This window comes from Mytilus californianus, unplaced genomic scaffold (assembly GCF_021869535.1).
Source record: "Mytilus californianus isolate M0D057914Y unplaced genomic scaffold, xbMytCali1.0.p SCAF_5, whole genome shotgun sequence".
NCBI classification, from domain to species: Eukaryota; Metazoa; Mollusca; class Bivalvia; order Mytilida; family Mytilidae; genus Mytilus; species Mytilus californianus.
This window is the reverse complement of record NW_026262701.1, coordinates 29,247,558-29,266,145: the sequence shown is the minus strand read 5'-3', so window position 1 is coordinate 29,266,145 and position 18,588 is coordinate 29,247,558. Positions and strand designations below refer to the sequence as shown.

Sequence of the window (18,588 nt, the reverse complement as noted above, 5' to 3'; positions counted from 1 at the left end):
AATTCTTTAAATATTTTTTTTTATTAGGATGAGACTTAGACAACCACTGAAAAGGTTCCTGGCTTGAAACAGGCACAGGAATATGTGGCAGGGTGAAATACTTTTTTTCTTCAAAACTTTCAAAAGAAAAATTGGCATCTTTTGCAAGTAAGACTATTTCCATAATGGGATTGGATTGTCTCATGGCTGATAACCACAAAATGACTTACATATTAAAAATGAAATATACATTAGTGCATACATATTCTATAAATGAATCACCAATCCTTACATTACTTTTAAAAAAAGTATTGAGACTTGAACATAACCGAAAAAATTCTAGGAGTGAACTAAGGTGACCTGGATATTTGCTTGCCTTCTTTGTTTTATTGCATCTTATCTCTTGCATTGGAGATATTGTGAGTTGGGAGTTGATAGATAAATATTTTTTGTATTGTTTAGGATCAAGAAAGTAAAATATAATGGAAGTATGAACACATAGTCAAGACCAAGAAGAATATTTATATATCAAAATAGAATGTGTACTAGATTAGCATTAACTTATCTAAAATATGCTCAAATACTGTGAATTTGTGTGATTGATGCTCAATTCACCTTAATTTCATTTTGCCTGTGTATATATAGAGAAAACACATGTATAACGCATGTGTTAGAAATTGCATGTAATTCACATGAGAACTGAGAAACATGTCAACAATCATGGTAATTGGACAAATAGGAGGACATTTTGAAAAATATTTAATACAGGCACCATGCCTTTTACATGTAGTAATCACGCATGTATCACAGGTGTATTTCCTTACGCATGTGATTCACATGTGAAACGCATGATCACATGTGTGTATCATGCGTATCACATGTGTTTTTCACACATGTGTCACATGCGTTGCATGAAACGTCTCTTTCACATGCGTGTGACACGCATGTGAAACGCATGTGTCACGCATGTACACATGTGTGGCATTTTTGCCAGTGTAAATTGTCAATAAAATGCCTCCGAAAATACGTGGCCTATGCCTAGGCTAACACTTTAAACAAAACTTGTCTAAGCCATTCCGTCATATCGGTACCGTCAGAGCAAATATTTTCGTCTTCAAGACTGTGTTAGTTACAAAATTGCAAAACCGACTGTCCCCAATAATAGTTGACAAGAAAATGTTTCCAAATAAAATGAATTCTTTCCATCCACTGGTGACCCTCAGTGAAAAGTTAAACTTCTAATCATTACGCATTTGTAAACATTAAATGTGTTTTCTTAATAATTACCAAATACTATTGTTTGATATGGTTTTTCCTTGTTGCAATTTTTAAATAGGTGTTCATTAAATCATTTTGATTAGATTATTGTTTTTTTACTTAATTAGTACTTGTAGGTAATGAGCTATTAATTTTGGTGTGTTATTCCTTGTACCAGATATTTATAATGTAAATGGATTTTTGTCCGTTAAACAACAAACCACAGAATGTAAAATACGTATTTTGGTTTCCGTGTTGTAGATATATTCCCAAGCGAGTACTCAAGTATTGCTCGATAAAAACAACGAGTACTCTATTAGTAATTGTTCACCGAGTTGACATCCCTAGTATTTATCATTAATCAGGTCGCTGTGTCTTTGAATAGTTTCATAGTTTGTCATCCGGGGCCAGTGTTTTCTCTTAAAAAGAGACAGAGTCGGAACAACGGTAAAGGCATAATTAATCCGTCCTAGTAACAATCTTATAGATTTTAGATCTCCTTTTTGCTTTTGTTTACTGATATTTCGCGTGGAAAAAGTTTGTCCCAGTGATAGAACAATTAATGCTAAAATATATAAGGAACGGATTTTCATCCAAGGCCTCATGATGAACTAGTATCTGCATATAAATTGCATTTTCGAAAAATATCTAAAGTATTTCTATATCAATTATGATTTAATAGAATTTAACCAAAACTATGCGATACAAACACTTGTTCTGCAAGATAAATCTATAGCTATAACTTTTGTTATATGTTCCTAAAAAGGAAGCACGTGTCTTTTCATCTTTTGGTATAAAATATATTTGTAAATTTTGACTATCATGTTCAATCTAAGAAAATACTTTATCTGTTCACGGCCAATATGTATATAACACAAACTACACAAAGACACCCTGGTATAAAAACCATATAAATTATGACATATTCCGTATAAGAAATTTTTTATCAGGTCTCTTCACTTTCCGCAGAAAGACCTTTTGATTTTGTTCTGATTATTTTTGTTTTTTTCCGCCACTTCTGTTTTTGAAATGCCGCATTTGTTTCGCAACATGTCGATCGGATATTGGGTATATACTAACGAACTAACGCACACGTTTTGTGTTTAGACATGTTAGAATCTTACTCCTTTTAAACGCGCGTTTGGCGTACAAAATTTTAAGCCTAGTAACTATGATGAGTTTATTTACAATCAATGGGTTGATGTTACTCCTGTTTGAGTTTTCCTTCCCGAGGGTATCACCAGCCCAGTAGTCAGTACTTCTGTATTGACATGAATTATCATTCATATGATCATGATTATATATCAACTGTTTACAAGACTTAGAATTTTTCCAAAATACTCAGGATTTTGTATCTCAGGAATAGATAACTGTATTTGATAGCACCTTTTGGAAATTTAGGTTCGCAATGCACTTCAACTTTTGCCTGGTATCTATGATAAGATTATTAAACAAAAAACTTTTCCACATATCACAAATACATTCCTGGCATAACAACCATGTTAAATTATGACATATTTATGAAAGGAATATTGTCTTTATAAAACATTTACTCATTTAGTAAATACATTAGTAAAATAATTATTTTTAGTATAGAACATAGGCATAAAAAGCAATTATTACTATTAGTATATTTATTATTTCTTAAATAATGTTGAACTTCAGAATTGCTATCCCTGACATTATAATAAACTCATCATGGATACCAGGATTATAATTGTGTACGCCAAACGCGCGTTTCGTCTGCAATAGACTTATCAGTGACGCTCGAATCACATAGGTTGGAAAGGCCAAATAAAGTACGAAGTTGAAGAGCACTGAGGACCGCTAACTTGTTTTTAAAGCGGTAATGTTTTACCAAATAATACACTGATACATTGCAAAATTATTCCTTAAAATACAGAACATTTTTCATTCTGAGATGAAATAAACATAAAGAACTATATGCGACTGTCACACAAGTGAGAGGTTTAGCTAGCTATAAAACCAGGTTTAATCCACCATTTTCGGCATAAGAAAATGCCTGTATCAAGTCAGGAATATGAAAGTTGTTTTCCATTCGTTTGATGTGTTTGAGCTTTTGATTTTGCAATTTGATAAGGGACTTTCCGTTTTGAATTTTCATTCGAGTTCAGTATTTTTGTTGTTTTTCTTTTGTTCACATATTATAGTTCCTTTTGATTTTATATAGCTCCTCGTGTATTCGAGAACTTGTACAGCTTTGGCTTTCTAATTTGGGGGTTGGAGAGTTCCTGATGAAGGTAAATCCGGAAAAGCATTTTAAAAGCACCAAATTTTTGCACATCTTACTCTAAGCATAGCAAAACATTTTGTTGTACATAAATTCCCATTTCAATCGTGTTTTTATGTCAAAATTCCTTTAAAAAGTCACGTTTTTTGCACAATGTTGTAACATATCGGATATAAATTAAGTTTATTATTATTATCATTATTTAAAGAGAGAAGAACCTTGGACCATTTTCGACTTCCGTAATATAATATAATGTATCAAAATGACTGAATATTGCAAGTAAACATTATTGAGAATGTCATCATTCTCATATTTCTCTGAAGTCCATAACATTAAATTGCAGATGCAAAGAACTCTGGTAGATACTTGTGCAACCACCAAAAGACGGTTAAAATATTGTGCAAAAGGTTCGTTTATTACTGAAATTACATTTTCGTTCTTTCCTGTACCAGATTTTGTTTAAGAAGTAAAATGTACATAAATTGACTGTATTTTAACCCAACTTTCAGAAATTCCTAAGATCTTATAGCTTTGTTTTTCATTTTTTATTTTGGTAACGTTTGTGGTTTTCAAAGCAAAAACGAACTTTGTCATAACTTTGTCTACAACAGGGAATAGGTTTCATGTACCAGTAATTTTTCAAACGTATTTACTAAACTTTTATCATATCATTTCTGTACAATACCCTCAAAGTTTTGTTTTTGTTTGGCCTAAACTTTTTTTGTGGGTTTACAATAACAAAATATAGATTCAGTCATACCTATACAAAGATTGAGGCTGTCTCAAAAATCTTCTACGCATATTTATTTTGTTCGTATTTTTCTTTGAAAGGTATTGGCGTCGTAAAATATTTTATTATTTCACTTTTCTTTTTGAAAGTTATGATCCTTAATTGTAATAATTATTATTTAGATGAAGATAATTTCTCCACTAATTGTGATATTTTGCTGTACACTGGTTGTAAAATCGGAAACATGCCTTGGGAAAAATGAAAAGGCAGTATTGTCTGGAATAAAATCTTCCATAAAGAAATTGGAAGAAAAATTGGAAGGTAAGGTACCTATTCATTTTTATACAGCTAAAAGATCTCACTCATGTTTTGTTTTACTTGTTCACACAATTCCTACGAGTAGCAGCGATTAAGAGCTTGACATGCTGCATAGACATCCGTAAATTATTGAAGACTTTATGCTGACATCAGTATGTCTTTATGTTATTTGTATCATTGGGTCGCTCTATCTATGGCATTGTCCCGGCGATTATGTATATAAACATATAATTTTGTTTATATTTTTCTTTTGGTTCATTTGTATTTTTCGGAGTTGAGTGTAATATTTCGCTGAACTAGTATAGATTATAGTTTACGGGCCAGGTGAAGCTTGTTTTACTCATTGGTCGTGTTGTTGTCTCTTTGACACATCCGCCGTTACCATTATCTATTCTATATATATATAATATAAATAAGTATAAATTGAAAACAACATTCAAACCTATGATTGCGTTGGATAAAAACCGCAGTTTTTATACGTGTGCATGCAAAACAAATTTCTTGGTAGAGGGGTCTAAATACACCACAAACAACATTTTCCAAAAGACCAAAAAAGTGAAAAAGTATATTTAAACAAAACGCATTTGATTAACAGGTCGAACAACGGATGTTATTAAACCCACCTGACTGCCATTGGCGATTGCCAAATAAACTTTATTATTAATTTAATACCAAACAGAAAATAATAAACTTGCGGAAAAGATGGTATACCGCAAACATGAGGTGCAAAATTATTACGATATTTCAGTTCATTTATAACAAGCAGGAATTGTATTGCCTTAATTACTACCCAGGCCAATTTCTCAGTAAAATATTTGTCTAAGTGGTATATGTCTATTTTTTAAATGGGATATATAAACTTCGTTATCTATCAAAAGAAAAGACGTTTAATCAACGTTAATGAAAGCTAATGATTTTTTTCATACTATCTCATTTCTATGCATGTGTTAATGCTGAATCTGTTGAAGAAGAAGCTGTAACCAAAAATAATCAGAAATTCTTTTTCAAATATTTTTCGAAATGCATCAATCTCAGACTTAAACTCATAAAATCATTATTTACAAAATACGTAGATAGTATTCAATATATGTAGGAAAATCTCCGAGATGCAGACCAGGATGGAAAGAATACAAGGACAGCTGTTATTTCTTTTCTAAAGACAAAAAACCCTGGCAAGAGGCGGAGGTATGTATCAGTTTGTTTTTAGTTTGAACACAATAAAATAGAATAGCTTGAACCGCATGAAATAAAATTTACGAATACTTTGAAGATCCTACTGTGACCAGAAGTTGTTTAAATGCATCTTCTTATTTTTTTATAATAATAAGTTCTGAGTGATTTGCTTAAATTTTAAATTTATTTAACTTCAATCGTGATATACATATCTGCATTTTCATCTTCATACTTCTCCCAATGAAAAATTTGTGGAGAATTTTAGAATTTAATCAGTAATTTGCACTTGATGCTTCAATCTGATTAAAAAATCTCGCTTGCTCTGTCAATGAGGAAATCGAAATCAGAGATCTATATTTTAATCAGATTGTTGATGCTTCAAACTTACATTTTACTAAAATGCCTCTGAAATGTTTTGTATATTCCAATGTGCATTATCTTTAAATGACCACACAATGTTATTCCTGCTGGGTCGTGATCCAGGGTATTACTCAACCGAAGCACCACGGGTTGCTTGACCTTAATATTGATCTCCCAAAACCAGATTATTTATGTTTAAAAAGGCATTTATTTATATGTTTTGGACTTTTTGAGACTTTGCTTTAAACTCAATATAAAAAGACAAGTGTAATCGTCGGCGTATTTATATATTCAAAGTTACATTAATTTATTACCATTGATAACAAATAATAAAACCTACTTTTGGCAGGTTTGAGGCGTCAAGTGCTTATAACCAATTAGTTCTAAAAATTCTCCACCACAACTGCTTTATGATTGTAGGTAGATTGTCGAAATCTTGGAGGTTACCTTACACAAGTCACCGATTCTGGCGAAAATTCCTGGATTGTTACCATGATCAAAAGTAAAAGTAAGTATATCATTTGCTTTCTGAGGTGATATCAAACCATTGCAAAGAAATTGAGTCTTATAGGTAACATTCATTAGCTGATGGATAGAAGTATGGTCACCTCTTAGTCGGCAGTAAAATGTATAAATACCCTACCACGTCTAGTCGGAGTGTTGACGTTAAATCCGATACCTCCAGTAGAAGCAGTGTCACGTTATCCACACGTGTAAGAACCATTTCAACAGCTCGTATTAGTCCTTAAGCTGTCTGTTTCTTGTTTTGGGTTATATTAGTCCTTAAGCATGTTAAGTTGTCTGTTTCTTGTTTTGGATTATAATAATTCTTATTTTGTGAAGAATCACACTGATTCTATCAGAAAATACACTGAAGATGAAATTATCAAAATGCTGGACTTTTTGGTCGACAATTATATTTGTTGAATTGGAGGATTGATCAACAGACAGTCGGTATTCCATTGGGTACTAATTGTGCACCCCTACTGGCCGATTTGCTTTTGTATTCGTATAAAGCAGAATCATTCAGACTTTCTAAAAGACAAAAAGAAAAAGCACCTTGCGAAATTCTTTAATTTTACTTTTAGATATATTGATGATGTCCTATCACTGAATAACCTATATTTCAGTCAGTACTTGCATCTCATATATCCCAGCGAACTTGAAATTAAGGATACTACTGATACTAGAAGGACTGCTTCATACCTTGGTCTTTTCCTTAACATTGACACAGATTGGCGACTTCAGACTAAAATCTATGACAAACGGGATGATTTCGACTTCCCAATTATCAATTTCCCATTTCTCAGCATTAACATACCCTCTGCCCCGTCGTATGGTGTTTACATCTCTCATTTGTTACGGTATGCTCGTGCATGTTCACACTATACGGACTTCATATACAGGAGTGTGCTCCTTACGCAGAAACTGCTCCAATAGAGTTATGAGGATTAAAGATTAAAATGACACTCCGTAAAAAAAATGACACCATCACGAATTAGTTGAACTATACGATGTGTCTGTGTCTAAACTAACTAACGACCTTTTTTCCCACGTTTTAGATTGTGGTTTACCATCTACGTCGTCTGGTCTGCTTAGTACCGAACGTGACCTATTCCCGAATATGATCGACTGTTTTGTCGATTGGGAATTCGCATTGCTATACGACGTGCCTAGATATTTATATATGCAACATTCATGTGATGTTTCTTTTGTAAGTCCGGTTCGTTATTTTGTTTTGTCTTATGTCGCTGTTGGAGATGACGTGGTTCAGTATTAATATACCCCCCTTTCGGGCATTTTGGTGATACTTTCTTATACGTGTGGGTCCGGTGGGTCATTTTGTGCTGAGTTGTTGTCTGTTTATTTCGTTTGTGGTTTGAATTCTGTATTTTCGCTACATTTCTGTTATTTTTAACATTGCCATATAAGCGGGAGGTTTGGCTAGCCATAAAACCAGGTTCAACCCACTATTTTTTCTTAAAGTGTCCTGTACCAATTCAAGTCAGAAATATGACAGTTGTTATCAGACAGTCCGTTTCTATGTATGTTGGCGTTTGTTTTTGTTGTAGTTCAGTGTATGTTGTTCCGTTGTTTTCCTCTTATTGTTGATGTGCTTCCCTCGGCTTAAGTTTGTTACCCGGATTTGTTTTTGCTTAATCGAATTATGACTATTAAACAGCAGTATACTACTGTTGGCTTTATTTATAAGACAAAATGTCTGTCCCTATCCAACATAGCCTCTTTTTCTGTTTTGATTTTTAGCCCGTTTATTCGATCGATTTTCTTTTTTATCGATTGTTAATTTTTTCTGAATATGCATGAAATATTTTCTAACTTTATGCGATACTTCCAATACTTTAAACTGTTAATTGGTTTGCTTTGCATAGGTTTATGGAGAAAAAAAACAATTGCAAAAGATGAATTATAATAATATTATTGTCTGGCAATTTCATCATACATCTTAATAATGAATTGAATCATTTATACAGAAGTGACTCAGCAACATTATTGGATGGGTGCAACAGATTTTAAGGAGGGTGATTGGAGATGGGTGAATGATTTGTCTAAAGTAACTTATACAGATTGGAACACTGCGACACATGAACCTACTAATGCAGGTGGCATAGAGGACTGTGCTCATTTCTGGCATGGACAGAACTACAAGTGGAATGATCAGCCGTGCAAAGATGCATTTGCGTACATTTGTGAGAGCCCTCAGGTATTTATTTTTCGTTACAAGACTCCGTCCTTTTTGTGTGGTGAATATTTGTCTCATTGGCAATCATACCACATCTCCTTATATTTGTATTCAGTGCTATATTTGATTATAATATTGTTTTATTAAAGATACATTTACATTAAAAGACTACTTTAAAAGCAAATGTCTGTACACACATATGTAACTCCAGGTTCGTAAGTCTTTGAATATTTTGATATGAAAGTTCTTCGTAAAAATGGTAACATCTATTAACAATGAGTGATGATATGAATGCTGCAGAACTTAAATGAATACCATGACACCGATTTGTTTTTCGTGTTGTTCTTTTACATTGAATTTGAAAAAAGCTTTACTTTTATTTAAACGAGAACCAATGTTTCTTTTTTTTTGCATTTTATTGTAGGGGTCGAATTGTCTTCCATACTCAAGACTGTTAAAGAGTTCTCTCCGTGGAAAGAAGTAACAAGCAACTTGTCGTGAGAAAATAAAAGTCAAATAAAGTTTGATTCATATTTATTTCTTGTCTTAATTTATGAATGTGTATTCTCTTAGGTTATCCCGTATCATTTCAAAGTATCAAAGTTGACGTTAAGTCCTTTTCAACTGATTTTCCCATGTTACGGGAGGGTTGAGCGCTCACAAACATTTTTAACCAGCCACATTTGAACATTGTAGGCATAAAATTTGTACATATCTTTATACCGAGCAAAAGCGAGATGTACAATATTGACAAATTCTCATGTTTAAATGACTTGTTTAGCCCCGCCACATTTTTTTATGTTCATGTCCCAAGTCAGGAGCCTGTAGTGGTTGTCGTTGGTTCATGTCTGTCATATTTGTTTTTTGTGAATTGTTTTGTTATAAATAAGGCCGTTAGTTTTCTCAATTGAATTGTTTCATATTTTTCATGTCGGGGGCTTTTCTAACCGACTATACGGTATGGGTTTTTCTCATTGTTGAAGGACGTACGGTTGCCGATAATTGATTACATCCACTTCATTTGAACTTTGGTGGATAGTTGTCTCATTGGCAATCATACCATATCTACTTATTTTGTTATGATGCATGACATGGAAGAATTATTTCTATTCAGAACTCAGATCTTTTCTACGTTCGGATATGGCCTGTAATTAGATATAAGAAGATGTGGTATGAGTGCCAATGAGACAACTCTCCATCCTAGTCAAAATTTATAAAAGTAAACCATTATAGGTCACAGTACGGTCTTCAACACGGAGCCTTGGCTCACACCGAACAGTAAGCTATAAAGGGCCCCAAAACATTACTAGTGTAAAACCATTCAAACGGGAAATATAAACACATTCTAATGCAATCATTTTGATTTGATTAAAACAATCAAGCGTTTTACGATTAAAATATAAAATACAAATACAAGATGACTTACGTTTTTAAAGATTTCTCCCGCAAAAATGTTCATTTTTATCCCAAGCGTCGTAAGAATTACAACTAACGTTGCAAATTCGATTAAGACGCCAAGCACTATCCGATGTTTTATTGGAAATAGATCATGGCTTTGTTTACATAGCGACAGAAGAGTGTCAGATTAGAATATGAATTAGTTTATATCAGTTTTCACCTAGTTTGGTATTTGTTCAATTCCAATGATTGGTACCGTTTAATAACGGAACTTGGACTGTTATAGCTAAATATATCCCAATACCATTCTTACAGAATTAATGTTTAAGTTCAATTACGCTTTTTTATGACAGCAGAAACTACTAATAGTGGGCAAAAAATTACCAGAAGTCATCTTAAAGAACAAATCAACCGCTAAGCAGGGAAAAACCAATGGAACATATCTGAAAATATATCCTTTAGTCAGTGATTTTAGAAGAGTTATGAAATGAGAGGCGGACGGTTGAATGAACAAACGGACAGACGAACAGACAGAAACAACAACCTATCTCAACATTGTGTTACACACACACACATTATAAGAAACTACACAGGCAGTAATCAAAATGAGATATAATGCCAACACAAAAATTTCTGTATACAAATCTGTTTTTTCATTTATCATTGACATTTTTTGTTGGTTTTTCTTGTTTGATTTTCATTGTTCATGTGTAGTGCGTTATTTCAATGATTGATAAAACAGGAGAGAGATAAGTATCTCTGCTGGTGCACTGTTAGTCCCCGAGAGTATTGCAAGCCCAGTAGCCAGTACTTCTGTACTGGTATGACAATACTGATTTTGTGTTATCAAAATTTGCTGTTAAAAAAATTGGGAAATTACTTTAGATTAAGGAATATATATCCCTCGTGCAAAGCTCTGCTTCCTTGTCCGACTCTGGCTAATCTTTGTTTGTCCTTTTTAGCTTATAAAAAGATCCTTATTTTGTTTCATAAGCTTTGGATTTTCAAATATTTTGGCCTCGAGCATCACTGAAGTGACATTTATTGTCGAAATGATTATCTGGAGCAGAAAAATTGGTATCACTAATGTTATTGAATTAAACATGCCTGCATATCTGTTTTTCGTTTATTGTTTTGTACATAAATCAGGCCGTTGTATTTTTCTCGTTTGAATTGTTTTAACATTTTGGGGGCTTTTTATAGCTTGATATGCAGTATGGGTTTCGCTCATTTGTGAAGGCTGTAATGTGACCGATAGTTGTTTACGTCTACGTTATTCAGTCTATTGTGGAGAGTTGTCTCGTCGGCAATCATACTACATCTTTTTTTTTAATATATGTATGCATAGGAATTGAAAGTTGTGAACCTTGGAATGTCTTTTTTTTAAATATTTTTCTATTGCCATTTCCATTCAGTGCTTGTAACGAGCAGGGAATCCTACACGCCAGACGGTACCTTATGTACCCGTGGACCCGGACCAGGGTCAATTCCCTGGATTAGTTGTGTATCGTTGGCTAACCCTAACAATTGGTAACGTTCATCCAAATTTTAACTTAACCTATGATATAAGTGTCTAACGAGAATGAAAAAGATTACTTTCAGTAATTATACTATATGCGACCCTTAAAACTAACAATTGATAACAGCACAAGGGACGGATTATTTTAACCTTGGCTTAGCCTTACTTCAAAATTAAATATATGACTGGTCACCTATTTGCCTGTCAGCACTTAAGTGCTTTGATTCTGAGGTAATATACGATTACTAGTATATGGTAACCAGTGCGCTCCTTGATCCTTATTCAGAGCAAATGTGTCACTGGTCCAAAGGGACAGTTTGACGTTGTACCTTAACCATATACCACGGGACAATATGTCACCACCTTATTCAGATAATACAATTGGCTCTTGCTAAAGAAAGATTTACCAAAGGGCCTTTGGGGAGGGGGATAACATATTTAATTTTTATTTATACATCCAAAATCAAAGTACTACTGATTCCTCACGTTCAAATAGCTTATAATATTTTATTATTTGGTTGTATAATAACTTATAATTGCATTACTCTTGGTTACACAAAATGTCAAACAGCTATCATATTAAATGATTGAAAACACTCTGAACAATTGCAGAATAAAACAATAACAGATGCGTAAAAAAATTAAGTTATATTTAACTTTTTGTTAACTTATCGGATGCCTAAATATAGATGCAAACCGTGTGGCTAGAATTAGTTAAACTAATTATTAAAGAAAATAGGCAAAATGTGAATTTATCTTTATATAATTTCCTTTATTTATGATAGACAATCGTTTCACAAGAAATAGATTAAGTTAGAGATGGTACATAAAGTAGGGATTATCGTCTACGAGTCCACTACTTCTTATTAAATCTCTAATAAATAAAAAGACGCCTAGATTAAAAAATCAAAAAGGTTTTTAAATATATCAAATCTTCACCTGTTCATAATTCTTCAAGTCGGATATATATTTATTCTATTTTCGATTTTTGTCTTAAATATTTGCTTATAAAGCGTTTAAAAATTTGCATATAAGGAAAATAAAAAAATATATATATAACATCCTTCAAGATATGAGCAACACCTTTACCTAACGCGATAACTTCAAAAAACAATTTCACCTTTTCAAGAAGCAACAAACATGCTTTACCTGTATATACATATATCAGTTCTCTGAAGCTATTATATGTAGAAACTTGCACAGACCGTCACTGACATATTTTGTTTTTCGTGTTTTTTCCTTAGTATGGATCCACTCCTAAATTATTAGCAATAAGACAATCATAAAAATAAAATTGAGAATGGAAATGGGGAATGTGTCAAAGAGACAACAACCCGACCATAGAACAGACAACAGCAGAAGGTCACCAACAGGTCTTCAATGCAGCGAGAAATTCCCGCACCCGGAGGCGTCCTTCAGCTGGCCCCTAAACAAATATATATACTAGTTCAGTGATAATGAACGCCATACTAAACTCCAAATTGTACACAAGAAACTAAAATTAAAAATAATACAAGACTGACAAAGGCTAGAGGCTCCTGACTTGGGACAGGCGCAAAAATGCGGCGGGGTTAAACATGTTTATGAGATCTCAACCCTCCCCCTATACCTCTAGCCAATGTAGAAAAGTAAACGCATAACAATACGCACATTAAAATTCAGTTCAAGAGAAGTCCGAGTCTGATGTCAGAAGATGTAACCAAAGAAAATAAACAAAATGACAATAATACATAAATAACAACAGACTACTAGCAGTTAACTGACATGCCAGCTCCAGACTTCAATTAAACTGATTGAAAGATTATGTCTTCATCATATGAATATCAGGCACAATCCTTCCCGTTAGGGGTTTAGTATCATACCATCATAACATATATGAGAAGAACATAACCCGTGTCATGCCAACAACTGGTTTTTAAATAAATGTGTTTAGTGCCGATGCAAAGACCCTATAAGTGAATCAATATTAACGCCAAAATATGCAATCTTTAATGACCTGACAACAGTATCGTAACTATATCCTTTCTTAATAAGTCTATTTAAAGGTTTTGTTAGCTTCAGAGGTGAATACTGACATTTTTGTGCTTTATAAAGAATATTTCCATAAAAAATTGGATGTGAAATACCTGAACGTATAAGAAGTCTGCATGTTGAGCTATATTTACGAATGATGTCCTTATATCGATGATAAAATTTAGTAAATGTTTTGACTAGTTTGTGATATCGAAAACCCTGGTGTAATAATTTTTCAGTAATACATAAATTTCTCTCGTTAAAATCTAAAACATTGTTACATACACGAGCGAATCGTACAAGTTGAGATATATAAACACCGTAAGATTGTGACAAGGGAACGTCACCATCTAAAAATGGATAATTAACGATAGGAAATGAAAAATCATCTCTTTTATCATATATTTTAGTATTAAGCTTTCCGTTAATGATATAGATATCAAGATCGAGGAAAGGGCAGTGGTCATTGTTAGTATTAGCTTTATTTAAAGTAAGTTCAACAGGATAAATTTCTTTAGTATACACACTGAAGTCGTCATTATTGAGAGCCAAAATATCATCCAAATATCTAAAAGTATTATTAAATTTGTGTATCAGATGTTGTTTCGATGGGTCTTTGCTGATTTTTGTCATAAATTGTAACTCATAGCAATACAAAAAAAGGTCCGCAATAAGTGGTGCACAGTTAGTCCCCATTGGAATTCCGATAACCTGACGATATACGGAATCTCCAAAGCGAACACAAATGTTATCTAGTAAAAATTCAAGGGCATATATAGTATCAAAGCATGTCCAATTGACATAGTTTTTTTGTTTATTGCTACTAAAAAATGACCTAAAAGAGTTTGAACATATATATTCACATTCTGACTTTTTAAATGCCCATTTAATTAGGTGTGTGAATTTTTTCTTAATGAGAATGTGAGGCAATGTGGTATATAGGGTAGAAAAATCAAAACTTTGAACAGATTCAAAATCACCAATATATGCATGCAATTTATCAAGTACTTCCAACGAGTTCTTGACACTCCAAAAGTAATTAATTCCACTATTTTCGAAGGCCTTATTTGAACAGTTTATTATCAGGTTTTTGATTGTACCAAGTGTACTGGTAAGAAGAATAGACAATTTAGTAGTGGAACAATGGCTTGAAGACGAAATGAATCTATATTTGTAAGGTGTTTTGTGTAGCTTCGGAAGCCAATACATAGTTGGGACTTTCATTGTATTTGGTTCTGCTTGTAAAGCGGTAGCTAAAAGTTTATGTTTGTTACATATGTCGTTTTCTGAAAATGGAGTCAGTTGGAATGTTGGTGAATTGGTGATTTCTTTTTTCAGAACCTCAATGTAAAATTTACGTCAAACAATAATAATATTATTAGCAGCTTTATCGGCCGGGACAAAACAAATTCCTTGGCTAGTTCTTTTAGTTTATGTTTGATACGAGAAATAGGTTTATTGTGGTTATTGTTAAGAGTAAAATGTTCTTTAAAATGTTGAATACGTATATCAACTATGTTCATTACTGATTTAAAAAAAGAGTCCAAAGATTTTTTGTCAGCTTTTTCCCGTTTTATCCATTTCAAACAGTAAGTATGGAGTGAGTCGTGGATGATATTACGACACTCATTCCAATTAATAATTGACGGGGGACGATATTTAGGTCCTTTACTGAGGAATGATTTTAACTCTCGGTCTTGAACGATGTTAAGATCTCCTGTTATAACATGGGAAATGGGTCCATAAATGTATTCGGAATTACTGCAATTACATGAAGTAGGTGTATTTTCACTGATATTAACATCCTTACACAATTGGCTATAATTAAACACAAATTTCCGGGTAGATTTCTTGTAAATATAACAAATAAGAGGGAGCTCAGTATTATCAAAATATCCCGGAATTTGTTCTTTAACAGAATGGTCGTTAAAAATACCGGCAATATTTACAAAATCAAAACCTTTATTGACATACTTTATTTTAATAAACTGTTTTTTATGATCTTCAGGGCGATCAATTTTGAGAAACAGTTTAGAATAACAATATGCCATTATAATTTGAACGATTTCATACTTAGGACTGCTATATGAAATTGTGTTGCAATCCTCTAAAATTTTAATTAACTTATTAACCGGTAATGAACAGAGCTTTGTTAACAGATAATGTCTGCCGTTGTTTTTTGAAATAGAAATTAGGTCCGAAATATTGGTATGATTGGTCCGAAATTTTCTTTGATTGCGATTTTTTCTACGACCATGAGAACGGTTTTTACGAACAGTTTTAGAAACTATATCCAAAATGTTAACAGAATCGGTTCTTGATATATTACCAATTCCCATGATATTATCATTAAGACCGAGAGGGTAGACTGTCTGTAATTTTTTAATCCAATTTAATTCAATTATTTTCCGCGATCGTACAAACTTTGAATGAGATTCACCAGGCTGCTTATTTACTACTTCTAAAGGTTGAAATGCTAATTATTTAATAGGATGATTGTGCTTCTTAAGGTGTTGATAAATGATACTTTTGAATTTATTGGGTCTTTTAAAACGATACAGATGTTCTTGAGTGCGTTTAGATAAATATCGTCCAGTTTCACCTACGTACTGAATACCGCATCCCGGTTTGTTTCATGTGAGTAAATAAATTATACTGTTTGTTTTTCAAGTTATATCAGTTTCAAAATTTAAAGAAAATGTGCGACCATTAAACGTAGACCTTACCGTATTGTTGGTGGAAAGACGGGGACATGTAAGTCATTTTTTGGCATGACACTTATCGATAGAAGGGTAACCACGATTTTTATTGTTAAAAATGTTAGCGATGGTAGTATTTTTAGATAAGCGATTTTGAAGATTGAGACGTGTAGATACCCTTTGAACGAGTTTAGTATTTAATATTTTTCCATTTCTAAGCTTCATATTTGTTTTTTGTTTGTGAATTATATTAGAAAGGAGCAAAGACTGGCGTCCAGAATATGAACCAGTATACAATGAATTAAATTAAGTAAAAATGATAAATCTGTTCGGCTAAAGATGTCAAACGCTATCCGTATTAATTACCCGAAAAAGAAAGGGTATATCAGGGTATCTGACGTCTGACTAAATAGTAGAATGGGGCTGAATATTGAAATACTACTTTTTGATAAATATTCCTAAAGTAATGAACTAGAGAAGTTCTCGCTCGGACACACACTCCATAATCTAGTATATTATAAGAGCATAAACCTGAAGCACATGTATAACAGACGAACTTCATTGAAGCAGCAATGTTGGTAGAATTTCGAGGAAACAGGAATGAGGGCTACAATTCTCAGGAACAGAAATGTGAGATATACTCCAAAGAAACAGTAATGTTTGGGATAAGTGTTGTGAGATAAACTTCAAAGTTAAAAAAATGTCCCTTTAGAAAGGAAAGGCGGATGTGCGCCGCCAAAGTTACCAGCATCTCGAGATGGAAGACGCTGAAACTGATGAAAAGTATTACTGCTTTCCGTTAGATTTAAAAAGATGATTAAAAAAAATAGTGGATATAAGGTCTAATGCCAATAGAAAAACACTATATATCAAACGAAGATTTATCCATAATATGAAAAATTCGGCCAGAAAAATGACAAAGCTATGGGTAACTTAAATGTTGTAATCATGGCAACTCTGTTGTGGTAATTGTAAGAATGCCCTTAACTGTGTTAGATGTTGGTAACTTTTTCTAGTGCCAAATTTTTCATGCATATAGGTATGAATAAATTAACATATATTAACATATCAAGTTGATTGTCGAGTCTAGAATCTTGATTGCATGCCATTGAGAAGGACGCATTGCCACAGAAAAACATGTTATATCAATATGAAATCATTAATCTTTTTTAAACTTTGCAATCTAATTAAATTTTATACGTTACTTTATTTTTCTCATATGCACTTTTATTAATTTCTGTGCTATACATATATAAATATTAATGACATTTCTTTTTATTCTTTTTCTATCGTGTTTAAGAAAAAGATTAGTTTTAGTTGGAATAAATGAACTGAAAATGTTAGAAATAGACAATATTAAAAAGGGTCCATACCCTGATCGAACGTCTGTGGTTTTATCGTCTAAAGTTATATGCTATTTTTTTTCCTCGAAAACGAAGTATTTGCAATAATAATCATTTTCTTTCTTTTGATTTTGTCAACAATTTATTTCATAAACAAACTACACCTATAGGGTGGTCTGTGTCAATTGGACGACATCACACGAAGTGACGTGTATTGCCACTTAATATGTTTAAACTTACTACATGTATAAAAGACCACACAAGTGGAAAATAACGACCGCACAACTAGTTTATTACATCTTCATGAATACCTACAGCAAAGATTTCACTGGAAATGGACTCGCCCGATCCAATTTTCAGCCATATTTTCTTTGATTGTCACTAATTTGGGACAATTTTAAGTAATGTGTCGACCCAGTGTTACTATTCAAATGCATTCATTCTAACAAAATTAATAATATTGGAAATTATATTATTTACGGATTAATAGAGTAAAATTATATCATTAGAAGGTTTGATAAAATAATTGATTTTGTTTAGAAAATATTTCTTAAAATACATTATGTCGAATATCGTTTAATTTATTTTTGCATTGGCACAATTTTTTATATATTGACCGTCCATTTTCTATTTTTCTTCGTTATTTTCTTTGAATTTACTGTAACTTGAAAGAAATTAACAGTTCAAATTCCGGGCGATTCATGTTATATTTTTTTCATTTTGTTGTTGTATATATGCACAAAGACCATGCTGTGCAAACAATAATATTCAGATATGAAGGATTACTGAAACCTGAATAAGCATTACATTAATTTCAATCAAAAATAAATTGATTCATCAGGATAAA

The 18,588-nt window shown here is 32.6% G+C and overlaps 1 protein-coding gene across 7 annotated transcripts in view; it reads left to right on the top strand.

Annotated features, from left to right (window-relative positions):
* Positions 1-9,306, top strand: part of LOC127702592 (perlucin-like protein) — a 79,250-nt gene extending 69,944 nt beyond the window's left edge. For 3 of the 7 annotated variants that reach the window (XM_052206865.1, XM_052206866.1, XM_052206869.1), the window contains 4 exons: positions 5,629-5,720; positions 6,489-6,576; positions 8,561-8,790; positions 9,194-9,306. In XM_052206865.1, the coding sequence (XP_052062825.1) occupies positions 5,629-5,720; positions 6,489-6,576; positions 8,561-8,790; positions 9,194-9,253 (470 nt within the window). In that variant the 3' untranslated portion in view covers positions 9,254-9,306. Of the gene's footprint in view, positions 1-3,830; positions 3,895-4,399; positions 4,539-5,628; positions 5,721-6,488; positions 6,577-8,560; positions 8,791-9,193 lie in introns of all 7 variants that reach the window. The other 4 variants (XM_052206867.1, XM_052206868.1, XM_052206870.1 and 1 more) reach the window with 3 other exon arrangements.
* Positions 9,307-18,588: the final 9,282 nt, after the last annotated feature.